Source organism: Notolepis coatsorum, assembly GCF_963971535.1.
Source record: "Notolepis coatsorum genome assembly, chromosome: 9".
Lineage (NCBI taxonomy): Eukaryota > Metazoa > Chordata > Actinopteri > Aulopiformes > Paralepididae > Notolepis > Notolepis coatsorum.
The window spans coordinates 124,464,682-124,483,394 of NC_140173.1; the positions used below are offsets into that span (position 1 = coordinate 124,464,682).

The 18,713-nt window shown below is 42.0% G+C and overlaps 1 protein-coding gene across 3 annotated transcripts in view; it reads left to right on the plus strand.

Moving 5' to 3' along the window:
* The window catches only part of LOC311234085 (gamma-adducin-like), a 70,519-nt gene that overhangs the window by 44,280 nt on the left and 7,526 nt on the right, over positions 1-18,713 (plus strand). For all 3 annotated transcript variants that reach the window (XM_084321192.1, XM_084321194.1, XM_084321193.1), the window contains exons 9-11: positions 12,839-13,012; positions 15,061-15,315; positions 17,294-17,410. In XM_084321192.1, the coding sequence (XP_084177318.1) occupies positions 12,839-13,012; positions 15,061-15,315; positions 17,294-17,410 (546 nt within the window). The remainder of the gene's footprint in view (positions 1-12,838; positions 13,013-15,060; positions 15,316-17,293; positions 17,411-18,713) is intronic.

Genomic DNA, 18,713 nt, shown 5'->3' on the forward strand with positions numbered 1-18,713 from the left:
AAAAGGCTACGGAAATATCAATTGTTTTTATTTTTGAGCTCTTCCAGACATTTAAATGAAAAACAATCTATTGTTTTTAATACAAATAGACCTCCTGTTCACTTTTTATATATTGAGCTTTAAACTTTAAGTAAAATGTTTTGGAACTCACAACACGCAAGCTAAAACCCCTTCCTCTCCCAAACTTCATACAATTGTTTTATATTGCATGATGATCATGAATACATTTATTATGTATTCATGTTTAAATATCAACATTATCTGTCCATCCTCAGTAACACACACACACACACACACACAGAATGCCCCTCCCCCAGTCCCCCACAGAAAGGTAGACTGCCCCCGCCCCTCCTCCTTCCCCTCTCCTCTCTCCTGTTCTCTCACGGTTAGCTGCTTAGCTTAGTTAGCTTAACACTTTGGATGCCCAACCCGAGTTTTCTCGGGTTTACCCCCCGCGGGTTGAATGCCCATAACGAGAATATTCGTTTTTTCTCTTTTTTTTATTTTATTAGCGATCTGAATTCATATTTCATCAACAGAGTCTACCGTTGGTAAATCAGCCACCCCCGGCGCTCAGATGTGAAAAAAGCGCCCCCTATCGTCTCCCAGATGGTAATTCACCCTTTTGGATTGGATTCAATGAAGATGCATGGGGAAAAAAGACCCGGACTCCACATTTTACTTCTCACGCAAGCAACCAGGGCCGATCAGCTTCATGCTGGAGCCTCAGAGCAGCGGGGATTATGTGTTTTACTGTATACGCGGTGGATCAATAAAAGGATCGATTTTTGGAATGGTCGATCAGGAATTGGAATAATCCATTTGGATACCATCTGATCTCGGGTAAGGAATCTATTTTACCAGTATTAGGATAATCAGACCTTTTTTCACGGAGATATAAGCTTTCCCCCTATATGTGATATGGCTGTTTTGACTGTGCGAGTGATCAGGAAATAAGAGAATCGATTTACAGCTTGCGGCACCAGCGTGCATATGTACTTATATACTATCGATAATCTAGCGTTTATTTGAAAACTATTCATAAATAGGCCGAACAATGACCACGTTCTAGAATATTACAGTACATCAGCGTTTAGCAGGAATTCTTTTTTCTTCTTGAAAACGAGGGCTTTTCAAAATGATATAAAACGGAAATTAACAGATAAAAAAAACAATCCGCTTCGACAATGTTGACTGGAAATGGGTCATTGATAATGCGACGGGCAGATTAGATACATAGCCATAATTTAAAACATAGATTAGGCGATATTAACGTTAACATTGAAGTGGTGCTGGGCATTCAAACTAAATGTGACCTGTTGCGGGGAAAAAACTGCACAGACTTATATCGGGTCGCAAAATAGATGCTCTGTAGCGCTGTTCTGCTGTAATGTTTACACAGAGTTTCACAATACTGGGCGCCGGCGGATATGACTCGCGGGATTTTCAAAATAAGAGTATCGCAATATGAATCGATCTTTTTACGTTGCATCGATCCTATTTGATCATTGATAATAGATCGATATATCGCATCCCTACTGCTAACAGGATGTGACTTCAGTGTTCTGGTTCAACTACTTCCTGACCTTGAACATAGTTTGTAGGCTTAACCGGAGAAGCCTCTAGAAACTCGTGCAGCAAGAGAGCCTCTGGGCATAGCATACATACTTAACTCCCCCTTCTTGAAATGTTGCAGTAAATGCTCTCTCTTGTGTTTTATATGCCACTCAACCCACCCAACAGATGGCAGGTGTTAAATAATGATCCCTTCATCATCAGTTAACAAAATAAATCTGATGGGTTTTCAAATGTCATGAAATTTACATTGCTTGTAGATTCAGTAGGCTGAATCAGTGCAGTTGACACACAAACAAAACCAGCTATAGTCGAATACCTATGTCATTTTGAATTGCCAAATATCCGCACCCATCCCTAGTTGGGCGCGGATAACACCAGAGTCTCATTATGAGAGTGACTACTGATGGCTTGAATAAATTTGTGTGTGCGGTCTACACGAGACATTTTCCCTTCACATATAGGAACCTGTACCCTGGTTTTGGGAAGGAGTCATGTTTGGTTTTGGTCCAGGTCTAGCTTGGGAATTAGGGCATTAGGGCTGTCAAAGGTAACGCGATAATAATGAGTTAGCGCAAATTTTGTTTGAACCCCACACGTCTTTTTGATGCATAACGCACGTTGTGTTACGATGTCCCTTGGATGACCTGTGGTTTGGGATTGACAAGTCTTTAGCAACTGGGGGGTGAATTCACAAAGAATGGATTGTGCCCTCTAATAGCACCGTGATTTGCGCCCCCAACTATTTGCTCTGTCTTAACACTTTCCGTGCCAGCCATGCGGTGCCTAGGAACCCCGTTGCGTGCCACCGCTATATTCAACGACAGAGCTCTCATATTTGCGAACGCATAAACTATATCTTAAATTATGGCTATGTGTCTAATATGGCCGTCGCTTATCAATGACTTGTTTTCAGTCAACATTGTCGAAACGGATTGTTTTTTAATCTGTTAATTTCCGTTTTATACCATTTTGAAAAACGCTAGTTTTTTGAAAGTTTCCGAAAAAAATTAAGATTCTCTGATAATCGCCCTTTACTGGAATACACTGGAATACACAAAACACGTTGTAATTTTTCGGCCTATTTATGAATAGTTTTCAAATAAACGCTAGATTATTGATAGTATATGTGTACTTATGCACGCTATAGAAGCGGGCTGAAAAATCGATTATCTTATTTCCTGATCGCTGAAAATAGCTCTGATTATCCCAAGACTGGTAAAATAGATTCCTTACCTCAGATCAGATGTTCTCCAAAAAGATTATTCCAATTCCTGATCGCCATTCCAAATATTGATCGCGTTTATTGATCCAACGCTGGGTACTGGAAACACATATTCTCTGCTGTTCTGATTAGGGATGGGTACCTTTCACATTTGAACCGATACGGTACCGGTACCTGTGAATCGATACCGGTACCCAACGGTACCTTTTTTCTGTACTTTAGTCTCAAGAATTTTTTTTTACCTACCTCAGTCGTAAAAAAAAATCCAAACTTCAAATAACTACAATTTCGACAGTTTTCGGCTTGCCATTGCTCCGACTGCTTTGTTGTTGAATCAAGTCAAATCCTAGGTAAGCATATATTGTGCGTGTGAACGTTGACATGAAAAGAAAAAAGGTTAAAAAAAAAACAAAAAAAATAATTCGGTATCTCACTTGAATTGATACTCGGTAGTACCGACGTGTTTCGGTTCGGTACCTCAAAAGTACCGAATTCGGTACCCATCCCTAGTTCTGATGGTGGGCGATGACTGCAGTAGGCTCGGATTACATGCCTGACAAGTAAAATGTGGAAGCAGGACTTTTTTTTTTCTCCATGAGTTTCATTCAATCCAATCCGATGGGGTGCAGTACCATCCGGAGAGACGATAGGGGGCGGTATTTTCCCTGTTCGAGCTCAGACAGATCCCCACTGGTAACGTGAGACTAGATTGATGAAAAATGAATGGAAATCTATAATTAAAAAAAATAACGATTAAAAACGAGATCTCTCGGGGCGCCCCAGTGGCGAACCACATAGCGTGCTCAGCCGCGACACGGCCGACCGACCCGGGTTCGACTCCCGAACCCGTCGTTATTTGCCGAATGTCTTCCCCCCACTCTGTCTCCCATTCCTCATCTGTCTCTCACTACTGGACTGCCCAGTAGAAATAAAGCGATAAAACGCCAAAAAATAAATCTTTAAAAAAAATAACCGAGATCTCTGGCACTGAAAGTGTTAAGGACCTATTCACTAAAGTTATTGCGCGAATGATATACTAGCACAAACACGCCCATACGGTGTGTAATTTGCTCCTGATATCCGTCGGTGCAGTTGGCTTGCGGAGTGCAATCTGCTCCAGATATCTGGCGGTGCAGTTGGCTCACGGAGAATCGGAGTGCAATTTGCTCCTGATATGGTAAAATAGTATAAATACTGCCCATGCAACAGTATGCATGTCCTAGGACAATGGCAGACAGAAAACAGAAGCTTCAATTATCTGATTGCGAATTGGAAGTCCTGACGAATCAATACTGTAGCTCTTCTAGTCCTTGGGCCAAACACTCTTTTGGTACCAATTGGGAGGGCAAATTCTTAATCCTCTTTTTCTCCGCTTGATTTTCTATTTTTCTCCCCATCCCAATCGTTATGCCAATCTCCCCCCCCCCTCCCCTACCTGGTTGTTGTGCGCATGTTCCTCCTACGGTACAAGGGAACCCTGAAGTCCACCACATGCTTCCTCCGACACATGTGGAGACAGCCAGTCCCTCTCTTCTCACCTGGCAGCGAGGACTCTCATTGGTGAAGCGTAACGCGTGGGAGGTCACGCTGCCTTCACCATTTCCTGCCTTTCGCTGAGCAGGCGCCCAGACCTGACCTGTAGGCGTCGCTGTACACAACGCAAGATTACCACCCACGACTTCCCTCCCCCTAACTCAGCCAAACGAGTTAGTATGACGACCGGCCCGAGCCGCAGGGCAATGCTGACTCCGGGAGTCGAGACAGCAGCCTCTTGCATTGGTGACGAGCGCAATCTCCGCTACGCCACCCGACCACCTTGGGTGGGCAAATTCTAGATGTGATTTTCTTATTCCTATTAGGGCTGGGCGATATATATATAGAGTATACTCGATTAGGGCTGTCTTAAATTGAATTTATTTATTTATCTCAAAGCTTCGAATTAAAATTGAATCTCGGCCCGAAGCTTCGAATGCAAAAAAGAAAAAGAAAAAAGTCAGCCCTATACTCGATGTATCGCGGCTTGTTCTACATGAGATGTAGTAAATTACTATATTGTGAACATCGATATATGTATAGGTATATGTTGTCACATTGCGGCTGAGATTTGCTTTAGCGCAGAGCTTTTTTGTCATTTCATTATAGACACACCAGCGGACCTTCAATGACATGCAATTTAATTGACGCGAGCAATGGGCTAAGGTTAGCTGCTAATTGAGTTATCCCATAACTAGGTTAAGCTAACTAGCATTAGCCGCTAACCCTGGAAACGCTCAAAGCGGACTCCACGACACCAGTTCCATTCGTGAGGAAAGGGGGTGGGTTATATTGACGAGGCTTGACAACAGAGGTTCAAAGATAAGGCATCCAGTTTCCATCTCCGTGTGTTCAACTGTTCCATGTGTTGACGTTCGAGTGTGACATCGCCTACAGCAGCTTATACGCTCAAAACGCAAACTTAAAACAAAACCGGGGGGGGGAAGGGGGCTGGCTCTCTTGCGCTCTCTCTCTCTCTCTCTCTCTTTCTCTCCCTCTCCGTTCAATGATTTAAAATAGCCAAATGTTACAGTATTGATGTCGATCGTGTTGCCAACATAATCCACCAAAGAACATGAACCGGGAGTGCTTGATTCTCCTCAATCCATGTGTTATAAACGCTTGTCCTGCCCGACAAAGAAAACCCGGGCCGGACTTTTTAGATCGACACACAGCCCAAGCCAAAGAGTTTCAAAGGATGTGCAAGGCGGCAGGCAGCGGTATTGGACGTTTGCGATCTCGGACTCATTCCCAATGATAACACAGGCTCCTTCTATGGATTATGAATGGGAATATCAAATAAAAGAAATAACGATAGAAAACTTTTCTCGGGTTTGGCGCTAAAGCCTCTGCGAGTTAACCCGACTTTATTCGTGAGTGGCGTCCAATGAGTTAATGTGTAGTAACACATTTGTAGATGCTTTGAAAATGGATATGAAAAAATGACTATACTGTACCTCCATTTATTTGTTCATGTTCAACAAATGATTTGTTAAGACATTCATAAAACATCTATAAATCATTTGCAGATGCTATTGTGTGCCCTAATCTAAAGTGAAGCCTATTCATCATTAACAAATGTCTAATACAGTTAATTATTTGTTTACCTTTTCATCACCTGTTACAAATGTTGTAGACTGCTTTCGGATCCACCCTTCTTTGTGACATCAAACAGTGACAGAATTAGGACTATAGATGAATGCAATTTTATTAACATATAAAATACATGTGCATTGTGCACACATAACATATAGTGTAACATATACCCAGGAGTACCCTGGCCAGGTATTGCCAGAGTATGTAGAGGAAGTATCACACGAGTGAGACTTGACTTCACGTTTGTTGCCGTCTGTTTGAATGGAAGCACGATACATTAGCAGAGCCAAGTTATTTGTGCTGCCCCACGCTTTTAAGGTATGAGCAGGCTAAACACCTTTTTTGTTGGTAAATCTATTCCATCATTTCCGACAACATATAAGAGTTGTAGTTCGGAAATGATGGAATAGATTTACCAACAAAAAAGGTGTTTAGCCTGCTCATACCTTAACTCAATGGACGCCACGCAGTTGAGCATCATTTGTACTTACCACGGCAAGCTCTAAGAGATAGGCGGTGTTTGCAGGGCTATAACTATATTCTATATATTATAGCTATGGATACAATACTATGACCCATTTGACATCGACTATCTATTGTTCAATATGTGTTAACGCATTGAGTGCCACGCCCCTTCCGGGAAGTGACCCCTTCCTTGCCGTCCATTAACCCCATGTAAACGTAGTTGTAGTTTGTAGAGCTAAACCTATATTTTATAGTATAGCTATGGGTCTAATAACGCCGTCGAGTCTCAGTGAGTTGCTTCTGGTCAACGTGCAAAAAAACAGATTATTTTTTCATCCGTACATTTCTGTTTTATACCGTTTTGAATATGAATATAGTTTGGTTGCTTCTGAGTAATTCCAGGGAAAAGACGCGAAAACAGCGTTTTTGTGTAATTCAATAAACACGTTGTAATTTTTCGCCTGATTATCGGATCTTCCTGAAATCAACGCTAGATCATTATTATCCTTCCTTGTGCACGCATGCAATGTGGTTTAGACCGGCGCCCCCCCCCCCCCCCCCCCCTCCTGCAACCCAACGGCAAACAGCCATACACATAAAACACAGATAGCTTCAATCGCGGTAGAAATAAATATCGGATCAATGCAAGCTTTCATATATAGTGTCCTTACCTGGTCTCTGATGTAATGCAAAAAAAGAATCCAATTATCTGCTCGCCATTCCAGTTATCCACAGCGATCCTGTCTCCGACATTGTTGGGCATTGCACTTCAACGGTAGCCTAGTCCTTGGACACTATGGGGGTCACACTGTGTTCTTCTCATACGCAGTGGAACACTGACTTATTGCTTGTATTAAAAAATATTTTCGAGCAGCACAATTAGTCTACACACCTACATTAGTCTACACACCTACATTAGTCTACACCTACATTAGTCTACACACCTACATTAGTCTACACCTACATTAGTCTACACCTACATTAGTCTACACCTACATTAGTCTACACCTACATTAGTCTACACCTATATTAGTCTACACCTACATTAGTCTACACACCTACATTAGTCTACACCTACATTAGTCTACACACCTACATTCAGCGCCGCCTGGGAGAAATGCGAGGCCCTGTGCGAGATTTAAACGGACCCCCCCCCCCCCTAAAAGGTAAAAAATATATATATATAATTATTATTATTATTATTATAATTTTTTTTTTCATACAGTCAACATATTCTTAAATAATAGCGCTGCCCGAGGCTGGGCATGATACAGTCAACATATAGCAAGAGAGCGAGCGAGAGAGAGCTCCCGTTCTACAGTCAATATACAGTGTTATCGCTGCACAGACCCAGCAATGCCCCTGACCCTCCACCAGAGCAAGGCCAGAGAGAGAGAGATAGAGAGAGAGCATGTCTGTTTGTGTGTGTGTTAGAGAGAGAGCATGTATATGTGTGTTAGAAAGAGAGAGAAATATATAGAGAGAGAGCATGTCATTTTGTGTGTTAGAGAGAGATATAGAGCATGTCTGTGTGACTGTGTGTTAGAAAGAGAGAGAGAGAGCATGTGTGTTAGAGAGAGAGAGCATGTCTGTGTGTGTGTTAGAGAGAGAGCATGTATGAGAGAGATAAGCAAAGATGAGCCCTTAAAGGATATTCAACTTTTAATGGAAGAACAAAACAGAAGGAAAAGATAACTTCACAAAGGCAACATGAATATACATAGATCCAAAAGGACAAAGATCAACACTTAATCCAAAGAGAAGAGGGTCTATACCAGAGAAAACAAAGTAGCAAAGAGCCAATGGCCGACATCAGCTAAATAGGCTAACTGCAAATAGAGTAGCCAGGTACTGACACCAGGCCACACACAGCTTTGGCCAACGCTACCCAAGCTACACAAACGACCAAGACAATTCACACACACACAGTCGTATCTCCAAATGTTGTGAAGTAACATATGTTTTGCCTAGAAAAAAACATCGTTATTAACAAAACATTCGGGAGGGGAAGGAAGGAAGAGTGGGGTAATGTCCAATGGACATCTTACCTGCACCAAGGAACGCAGGGCGAAAGGCCGCAACACAGGTCTCCACGTTGACGAAAGGCCTCTCGCTGGCGGGACAAAAAGAAGCTATGGCCGGAGCCTTGTCATGGTGCAGGCCCGACTACATCTTCTGTCAAAGATGATGTCGTAGTCAGAGTGCCAGGGCCTGCTATTCTCACGGCTAATGTCAATGGTCGTAGCACAAGCTAACAGCTAACTGATAGCATCAAGCTAACGTTCCCAGCCGAGCGAAAACGAGCAGCTAACGTCGTAGCTAAACAGCTAACTGACTAACAAGTTAGCTCAACCCGGCTATCGCTAACCACTAGCTAACGCAGAAGCAAGCGATGCGGCTACCACTGAAAAACTGTACAATGTGAGAAAAGCAATACAGGCCAACACTTCAGACAGCCGCTGTGTTTTCCTTTTCTCATCCGAAGAGGGAAGGGAAAAAGAAGGCAATACACGTCCCACTACAGAGTGGTGTTTACCATAGCGGTGCCGGCAACAAGTCCCTTGCGGACTATAGCCGACTTGAGCATGGAGATATTCTCATAATGAAACACCAAGCTCACCTCCCTCGCACCAGGTGCTGACACCAGGCCACACACCGTTAGCTACTACAACAGCTAGCCGGCCCGTTTGGCTCCCGAGAGAGAGAGAGAGATATATCCACGGCGGGAATAGAATAGAGTGCATTAAAAACTCACCAAACGTCCAAGAGGATGGAGACAACCGCGTGGAGTTGACGAAGTTCATCTGCCGAATGACCGTCCTCTTCATCTTGGCATAACAATGCTGCACGCGCTCTCTCTAGGTTAGCTAACGCTAGTTAGCCTTTAGCTAAGCTAGCTACTAGCCGACATCATCATGGCTATCCCGACTGAACCACACGTTAGCACTCAATATTATAACGTAGCTAAAGCTAACTAGCTTAGCCGGGATGGCTAGCCTGACTGAACTGTCTAACATGCAATAACTTTCATCTTCAGTCCATCTGCCGAATGACCGTCCTCTTCGTTTTGGCTGGCATAACTAAGCATAACCTCCAAAGCTGCACGCGCGAAATAGTCAAACGCTGCTGACGCATGCCGGCGTACACATGATGTAACCCCTCCCCTCATTGAAACCAATAGTATATCTGCTGCAGAGCCTCAGAGCTCCAATTGTGTATCTGCAGAGCCGCAGAGCCAGGAACAAGTCAGACACATTCTACAAACGTGTCTAATGTGAAATATATAAGCATATAAGCAAAACTAGATTTTAGGTCTGTGATGAAAAAGGGCCTCGCGGGACGGGGGGCCTCGCAAAAAAAAAAAAAATAAAACATAATTTTTTTTTTGTTTTTTTTGTGTGCGAGGCCCCCCTTCCCGCGAGGCCCTGTGCGACCGCACTGCTCGCACACCCCCTGAGGCGGCCCTGCCTACATTAGTCTACACACCTACATTAGTCTACACACCTACATTAGTCTTTATCTGGGATCGGCAGCTTGGACTGTGGGGAAGACTGAGGATGGTCACATTGGACAGTGGGGAAGACTGAGGACGGTCACATTGGACAGTGGGGAAGACTGAGGACGGTCACATTGGACAGTGGGGAAGACTGAGGACGGTCACATTGGACGTGGACTATTATAGGCTACTGTGTTGGCTGTAAAAGATTTATATAGGCTATATATAATTAAACAAACACTCTTTCGCTTGTGAGTGACACATTACATGTTGTGAGATAGGCCAGCATGTAGAATAATTATCTGCATGCTGCTTCCTATTAAGCTTTTTTGTTGGGTTAATGGAGTTCATTGCTCTTAATTATGATAAATAAATTAATGTAATATCCATTCATAATCGGATGCGCGGGTAGAGCCTAATATATGATTATCTACATACATGCACATAATTGCCATGGGATCTTTTTGGCCTTGGTTGAAGTTATTCTCACGTAGCCAGGCACATATTGTTCTTAAGGGGAAGGATAGGAGCTGATTTGATTGGCTATCGAAGACAGCCCCAACTCCACCTGCTAATAATGTATTCCTCCTACTCCACCTGCTAATAATGTATTCCTCCTACTCCACCTGCTAATAATGTATTCCTCCTACTCTAACTCCACCTGCTAATAATGTATTCCTCCTACTCTAACTCCACCTGCTAATAATGTATTCCTCCTACTCCAACCATGCGCCGTGTTACGCTGGTGCATCTCTGGTCACCAAATTACCCCCCAAAAAAGTTTGCCTCACCCACGTGTGCCAGTGCTCTGAACTCTGACCTGTGATTGTGCTTGCACCTTTCACCAGTTGATTATTCACCAGTGATTCCATTTTTTTCTTTTTTTCTTTTTCTTCTTTTTTTGCAAGAATGGATCATTTAGAGATTGGTCAATAGTCGTTGAGATCACATCCATCTTCTCCTTTATGCAAAGGATAATGTGCACAGGGATTAAAGGTCTCATGGCTAAGAGGGATTTCCATCATTTTGTCCGAAGAGAAAAAAAAGAGGGTGCACGAGCAAGCTTCCCATTTATTGATGACAGTGAGAGCTGCATGTGGAGCTGATCGACACAGGCCAATGTAGAATAATAACTTTAAAGTAGGGATAGTTCAAAGTGACAGAATAATTTTAAGATTTGTATTATTGCTGTTGTATGTGAATTCTGTCAGTAAAAACTAGTTAACATAATGAACGAATGAAGTTTATTTCAAGCCATTTTACCATGTACAAAAAATGTCTTTAGAAATGTGCATAAAGTTGGCCGAAAAGGTTAGGGCTGAAGCTACAAGCGTGTAAATGCCCTAACCCAGTGCATCATCTTACATTGAAATTACGCTTATCGTTGATCTTCGTTAACAAACAAAAAATTATAATTAACAACAAACGGCAAGCAAAAATGTGAACAATTGATCTAAACACCTGATTCGAAACACTCAATTATTCTTGAATTCTGTCAGTGAAAACAGAGTTAACATAAACGATGGACAGATAGTTGATGGTTTGCTGGTTAGCTGGACAGTTGCCTAACGTTACAGTTGGTAGCTGGCAAGGTAACTTCACGTTTACCCTACCAATTGAAAGTAAATACAGAACCAAACACAAATAATCATGCAGGGTAATTAGTTGCAACCACTGACTTATGAATCTCCATCGCCACTCCATTAACTATCAAAATTGCTATCTCTGTGTGTGTGTTTGCATGTGTTGCCTCCCCTCCTAAAGCTATGGACTTGGTGGTGATCAGGCTGTCTGTAGCTATGCTATGGTAACAGTAAGACATTTCAGTAGCCTACTGGTACAGCTTGTAAATCGCCTATTGGCAGCCTGTTGTTGGTTTGGTTGCGGAACGGGGGGTGTTTGTAAATGTGTAAAAATGTGGCTTTCAAAATAATTTGTCAATGTGGCTCCTGAGTTTCCTGAGTACCACTGGTCTAGACTAGAGTATTTAAACATGATGGCTGCATTAGATAACGGCAACAATTGTTATGTGTGGAGTGGTGTTCCACACATGGTAAATGGGTTTACAACACGAGCCACTGTCGCCCCTATCCAAAACATTTCAGGCAAAGCTTTTGCTTTAATCCCTTGTATGCAGACTTTCTAACAGGCACTATACTAGTTAAAACAAAGATTACAAACATGTGTTACTTGCTCTGCAATTAGTGGGGCCTTAGAGGGAAAAGGGATCTTCACCAGTGGTCTTCCTGGGATCAATGGCCAATGCCTTGGTGGCAACACTGGGGGAGAAGGGATACAAGGTAAACCGAGACGTGTGGCTCACAGCAACAACACCGTCATTATTAACAAGAGGACACAATCATTATTTTGTGGTCGAGACGAGAGCACCAATCGCAAGCAGCACCAGGTGGAACAGTGCAGTGTTTGCCAGCTGCTGTTGGGACACTCTTTGCTCTGCGGAGCAGGCAGTTTGAGTCTCTTATTATTCTGCGTGTCTTGTTTGTTTTTCCCTTCAGCATGTGTGCTCATAGTGTGGTTATTTCTGTCTACTGAGACATATTGACAACCCCCCCCCTTGTCATCATGTAAACCTTATCCTAGACCTTGAGGTAGAAAAATAGACTTACTATGCTATATCTGTGTCATGGAGAGATACACTACACATGGGCAGACGTGCATTTATTTGCACAAAATCAGCTGCCACTTTACCGACCACACCTACACTGTGACTACTACATTGTGATTATTGTAAAATGTAAATTTATCTATTTTTATTGCTTCGTTTTTTGTCCTACTTTATGTTGATGCTGCTGCTTGGCAGAGGAGCCAAGAACAAAGCATTCCACTCCTCTCTCTATGCTGTAACAGAAATATGTGGAAATAAAGCTGACTCTGAAAAATGGTAACCTTTTTTTTTTTTTTTAATAACGTGTTGTTTTCTCTCTCAGGTAAATGCTCTGAGGTGTTCTGGAGGAGTGGACCACCTGGTGGTTCTGGACCGGGAGAAGCTGAAGCCTCTGACCCAGGGCGTGGCCGCTGCCGGGGTGATTGTGGACGCTGAGGTCAAGTGGAAAGTGGGCGAAGCAGAGTTCGAGTCCCTTGTGAGGATGCTTGACAACCTGGTGAGTGAACCCTGACCCCCCCCCCCCCCCCCCCCGCCACGTTCTCTTTTTTTATTTTTACCCATGGTGCTTTTGGGCTTCCTCTCTCAGGCAACTTCCTGGGGAAGTGTCCGAGTACAGAACTTTTGACGGAAAACACAATTCAATAATTAGACTTGTCTTTTTTTACGACAGCGATTTCTATGCAAACTTATTAAGTTGTGTTTTCCCAACATTCTATCTGATTATCATCATCAAGATGTGCTTTTATCTAGGGCTGTCTTAAATACTTCGAAGCTTCGAAGCTTCGTTCGATGGCACAAGCTTCGAACATTAAAAAAAATCTAACCCTAACTAACCTTACTGTCATGCACTTGTCCTAATAAACTAACCTACACTGTAACACGCAACACTTTGATGAATATTGTTACTCAGCTGATAGAGTTGTATCCTTCCTGATGACTTGTCGTACAGAACTTGTAAGTCGCTTTGGATAAAAGCGTCAGCTAAATGACTAAATGTGAATGTAAATGCCTTGTAGAATTCCACACATAAGAAAGAAAGACTGAATAAACAAAATAGGAAATAAAATGTAGAAATGCATGCAATACATAAATAAATATGAATCTCCATATATGAAATAGAACATTTAGATAAGGTGCTACTGAGATGTTTTGGTGAGTTCTTTGTTTTTTTGTGGTAGTAGCCCTTCTTAAAAATGCATGAACATTCACTGATAATTGGTCTGTAGTGGAGTCTACAAGGTCTACATTGCCGGACCATGTAGAATCCGGACCTTGTAGACTGACATAATTCTGTGCATAGTTTAGTCTACACAGGCCATATTTCAAATAATCAAAATCTTACTTCATTCATCTTAAACATTCTTGATTTGGGGGATTGGTAGTTCCCATGAAATCTGAAGTTGTTCAAACGACAACAGCGATCCACCTTGAATTAAATCACACTGTGTTGGCTGCGTCACAGTCACGAAAGGGGCTACTTAATTCATTAATCCAATCCACTTTATTTATAGAGCACATTTAAAAACAACAAAGTTTACCAAAGTGCTGTACAAGTCCCACAACATAAGATAAAAAAATAATAATAAAAAAATATATATATATTATTATATAAAAAAAATTAATTAATTAAATTTTTTTTAATTCAAAGCTTCGAATTAAAATCGAAGCTCGGCCACGAAGCTTCGATTGCCAAAAAAAATTCTAAGGTCAGCCCTACTTTTATCAGAGACTAATCACATCATGTCACTAAGATGCCGCTGGATTCATCATTCCTTGTAGATAATGTGGTAGCTATATTTACAAATCCCATCAATTTTAAACACTGCTATTCAAACACGACCGGTGCTTGACGGATTATGTGGGCAGTGCACATCATATGTCTTGAGTCTGAGCTATTTACTTATTTCTTTATCTCCACGTTAGACGTCTGCCCATGTCTGATTGATTGTCCTAATGACGTGGCAGTAGCTGGGGGGCTTGCGGCGTGTAGCTTGCGGCCATCCTATAGCGTGTACATCTCCCCGTGATCAGAGCCAGCCCACTCCCTCTGGCTTCCAGATGGCAGGGTAACTCTGTGGGGAGTTAAGCACACACAGACAGACCACACAGCCACTTAACAACTGGCTTGCACTCAAAGTCGAATGGCTGGACTCGATGGCGCACACCGCAGTGGATCCCCCCTACAATACATTAGGATTGCGGTTGCTTTGACAGACGTCTTCAATCCCCGTTAACTGTGTGTGAAGGTCGGGCCTTATCTTTTTCCCTTTTGAAACCGGGCAAGTCTGAAGACGTTGGTGTTTATATGAACTGCGTGCATTGCCTGTGTGTCCAAAACACTGGGGAGAATGTTATTCATCGGGCGCACACTGGGTGGTCTATTCATATTTTACACAGAATGTCTTTAATTAATGATACGGTTCCATATCATATAGATTGTGCGATGGAGCCTACTAAGTTTTTCACCTCTGGCTAAAGCATGTATATTTTATAAGTATACTCGAATAATGTCTCATATCTCTCTCTCTCTCTCTGAACTGCTAGGGCTACAGAACAGGCTACACTCACAGGAACCCCATTGTGCGGGAGAAGCCCCGGTCCAAGAACGACGTGGAGATCCCTGCCACAGTGTCTGCGGTCCCGCTGGAGGAGGATGGTCTGAGCAGCCCCTTCAAGTTCATGTTCCAGAAGCAGCAGCGAGAGAGAACCCGCTGGCTCAACTCCCCCAACAGCTACCTGAAGGTCAACGTGCCCGAGCGCTCGCCCAACGGGGACTGCAGCCCTAGGTCCAGGACAATGGTGAGCTAATGTGTATTCTATACAAATAAAATAGAACTCCAATCAAATTCAAAGCTTCATTAAACTCGAAAAGGCAACTGAGGTTTCCCTCATTTACAGTCAGTCGAGTGTACATACAGAGATGAGCGTAAATAAAGCGTATAAAATCACACAGTATGTGAAATCATAACAACAAGACGAGACAAAGAGCGAGGATAACAATTCAATTAAAACACATACAACTTGATTGACAAAGGTATGGTTGGAGATCAAGGTCTTAAACTCTGCACCAGAGGGGATAATCTCAAGCTTTAAGGACTGTTAGGAGTTCATTCCGAGCTAGAGGGGCATCATAGCAAAAAGGAGATTTACCCTGTTCTGAACAAACTCAGGGGACCTTAAGGACCAACCAGTCACTAGAACGGGTTCCATACATTCCAAAATTCCAATCCAATAATGATGTAATATAAGGAAGTAAGGGCCTTAAAAATGGACAAATAAATTGGTCTCAATGAATCCAAAATGTCAATGTGGTTAGAAGTGGTGGAGAGAATAAAAGCTAGCTTATAATGGTAGTGTCTGGTTAGGTGCGAGGGATAGTGGAGGTACTTCTCAAGGTGGGGTCCGGGAGGGGGGGGTTCGAGCTGAGCATATGTGTGTAGTTTTTTTTAGATAACAGGTATTAGGGGTATATCTTATATAAGACAACTAACTAAAATGTGATCTCATTGGATGTGCCCTGACAATTAATGCTTGTATATCTTATCGTGTGTTGTCATGTTTGTTTATATGTTTGTTTAAAAAATAATAAAAAAATTAAATACAAAAAAAAATTAAATACAAAAAAAAATTGACAAATAATACCAGTGTTTGTTGCGCCGCTCTGTCAGAGAGGGCCAACCAACCTTCTCATAATCAACTCTCATGATGAGTGTCGTATCTGTCGCCAGTAATGAATCTGAAGGCAGAGTAATAGACAAGAGTCCAATGATTTAAGGGTTGAGGCCGCAGCATGCCTGTAGATTACATCACCATAGTCCAGGACCGATAAGAAAACTGCTTCGACAACTCTCTTCCTACTAATCAAAGGAAAGCTGGTTCTGTTTCTGTATAGGAAGCCAATTTTTGGTCTCAACTTGGAGGCGAGGTTGTCCACATGGGATTTAAATGTAGATTTCTCATCGAGCCACACACGCAAGATATTTATATTCAGTGACTCTCAATGCTAGAACCACTTATGGTATATATGTGTACACTATCATAATCAATATGTATGGCTCTAGAAAACAGCATAAATATAGTTTAACTAGCATTAAGAACCAACTTAAGTATAATAAGAGCTTCCTGGAGGACAATAAAGGAATGTTGTAAGTTGTCAATAAATAAGTTGTAAGTTCTCAAAGATAACAGGAGATCAAACTCCTTCTTCAATAAACCCTGTAATCCTCTCCCAGTGGTTTCAGGTGGTATTTTCTTCTCCCGCTTATCAGTGAGAGAAAGGAGGCTGGAATTCTTCTATATTAGCCTGCCCTCTTGTGGAAGCTTTAACAAATGCATATTCTAAAGGTGCACATGTCGAATTTCTGGGAGAGAAATGTGAAACTCTAATAACTAATGAAGTTATTAGTTTTGAAATAAATATTTCCTATACATATAAATATAATTACTAAGAATTATAATTCTATAAAACTGAATATTTTTTTGAGGCACTGTGAAGCCTAGAAGACTTTACTATTACTTTGTATAGTAAATATGTATTGTAAACGTAATTGTAGACCCTGCTAATGTAAACAACAACACAGTGAAACAGTAACTTGATCGATGGCTTTCTAGTAAAAAGGTAAAGACGCGCACACACACACACACACAGGATCACCACCATATTTGATTTATTTGTTGATGTTTTGGCCACCAGTCCTCTCTCACAACATTGTTTGTTGTCTCCCAAACTCCGTGACTTGATTCTTGATGATGTTGGGATCCCTCTTTACCTTTTCAGTGGAAGAAGTCGTCCGAGCCGGGCAATAACATCGGCACGCCGATAAGGATCGAGGATCCAAACCAATTTGTTCCACTCAACACGAATCCCGCCGAGGTTCTGGACAAGAGAAACCGGGTCAGTGGGATCACCATCACTGGTCTTCATGCTACATTTAACACAATTAACGGCCCTTTACACCACATGACCCCCGAGGGCCATTTTACATTATCCTCTCCTGGAGGTTTTTACGCCATCTATAGCAAGGTATATGGCCCTGGAAAGGTCCTGGAAAATAATTTCTCAAAAAGAGTGGGAACCCTGTATAACCTCTTAACCTTTACTCAGTTAATCTATGAGAAATGCCCTCATGCATTGTTTGTCCTTGGATGACAAGTGCTGACATATCAGGCTAGCATTCTATAGACAGATAATTTCCCCTCTATAATGTACAGGAGTTAGCCTACTATTGAACTCATTTTCCAAGCAAATTGATATTGATTGGAGTGACCGATGTGATCTAACAAGCATCCCTCTCTGGCGTGGCAGCAGGGTTTCACACAGGATCAATCATGAAGCTCGCAGACTGCTCTAATGGCGGTACACTGTCACTCTACTATACCAGTGGCTTCCTCTAATCAGTCTAACTGTCTGCTTTGGCACTTTCAGTGTCTCAGGATTACGAGAGAAGAATAATATTTGAATACATTATTTTAATTACAAAATGTTTACCGGATTATTCATTTTTATAGCTTAACACTTTGATTGCCTAAGGCTAAATTCATTATATACCATAGGTTGCCGGCTCTATTTGTCTATGGAGAAATTCCCCTTCTTTGCAGGGCTATAACTTTTTAAATTCTATTGCTACATTGCCATTATTAGGGCCCATTCAAAGTCCTATATGTATTGTTCATTGTGTAGCAACGTTAAACTTTTTCATTCACATATTCATAGTAAAGTATGGTCTAATGTATAAGTATGTTTTCATCTCTTTCTGCAGCTTTCTCCAGAACGTGATATATAGCCCCAAATGCATTATATTGATGATGAAATACAGTTTGATGGCAATCGGGGCGATATAAAAAATTTCAATTGGACGTACTTCTAGAATGATCTACGTATGATCTGATGATGACCGGATGGGCGGGGGATCGTTTATAATTCCGTGGGCAGCGTTATATCATTCATCTAGTGTGGGTCATATGTTCATCATAACAATTTATATGGAACACGTTCAAAAATAACGCTGAATCTTACCGTATCTTCCTCGCGCCGTTGGATGATCAGCGTGGTGTAGACCGTTTTCGATTATGGGATGTTTATCCTGATGAACCATTTCCAGCTTGTATAATACTATATACGTCCAAATAACGTTGTTTATTGAGTTAGGGCGAGCGATTGATCATCCAGTGTGTTGAGATGGAGTCCGGCTACCGGA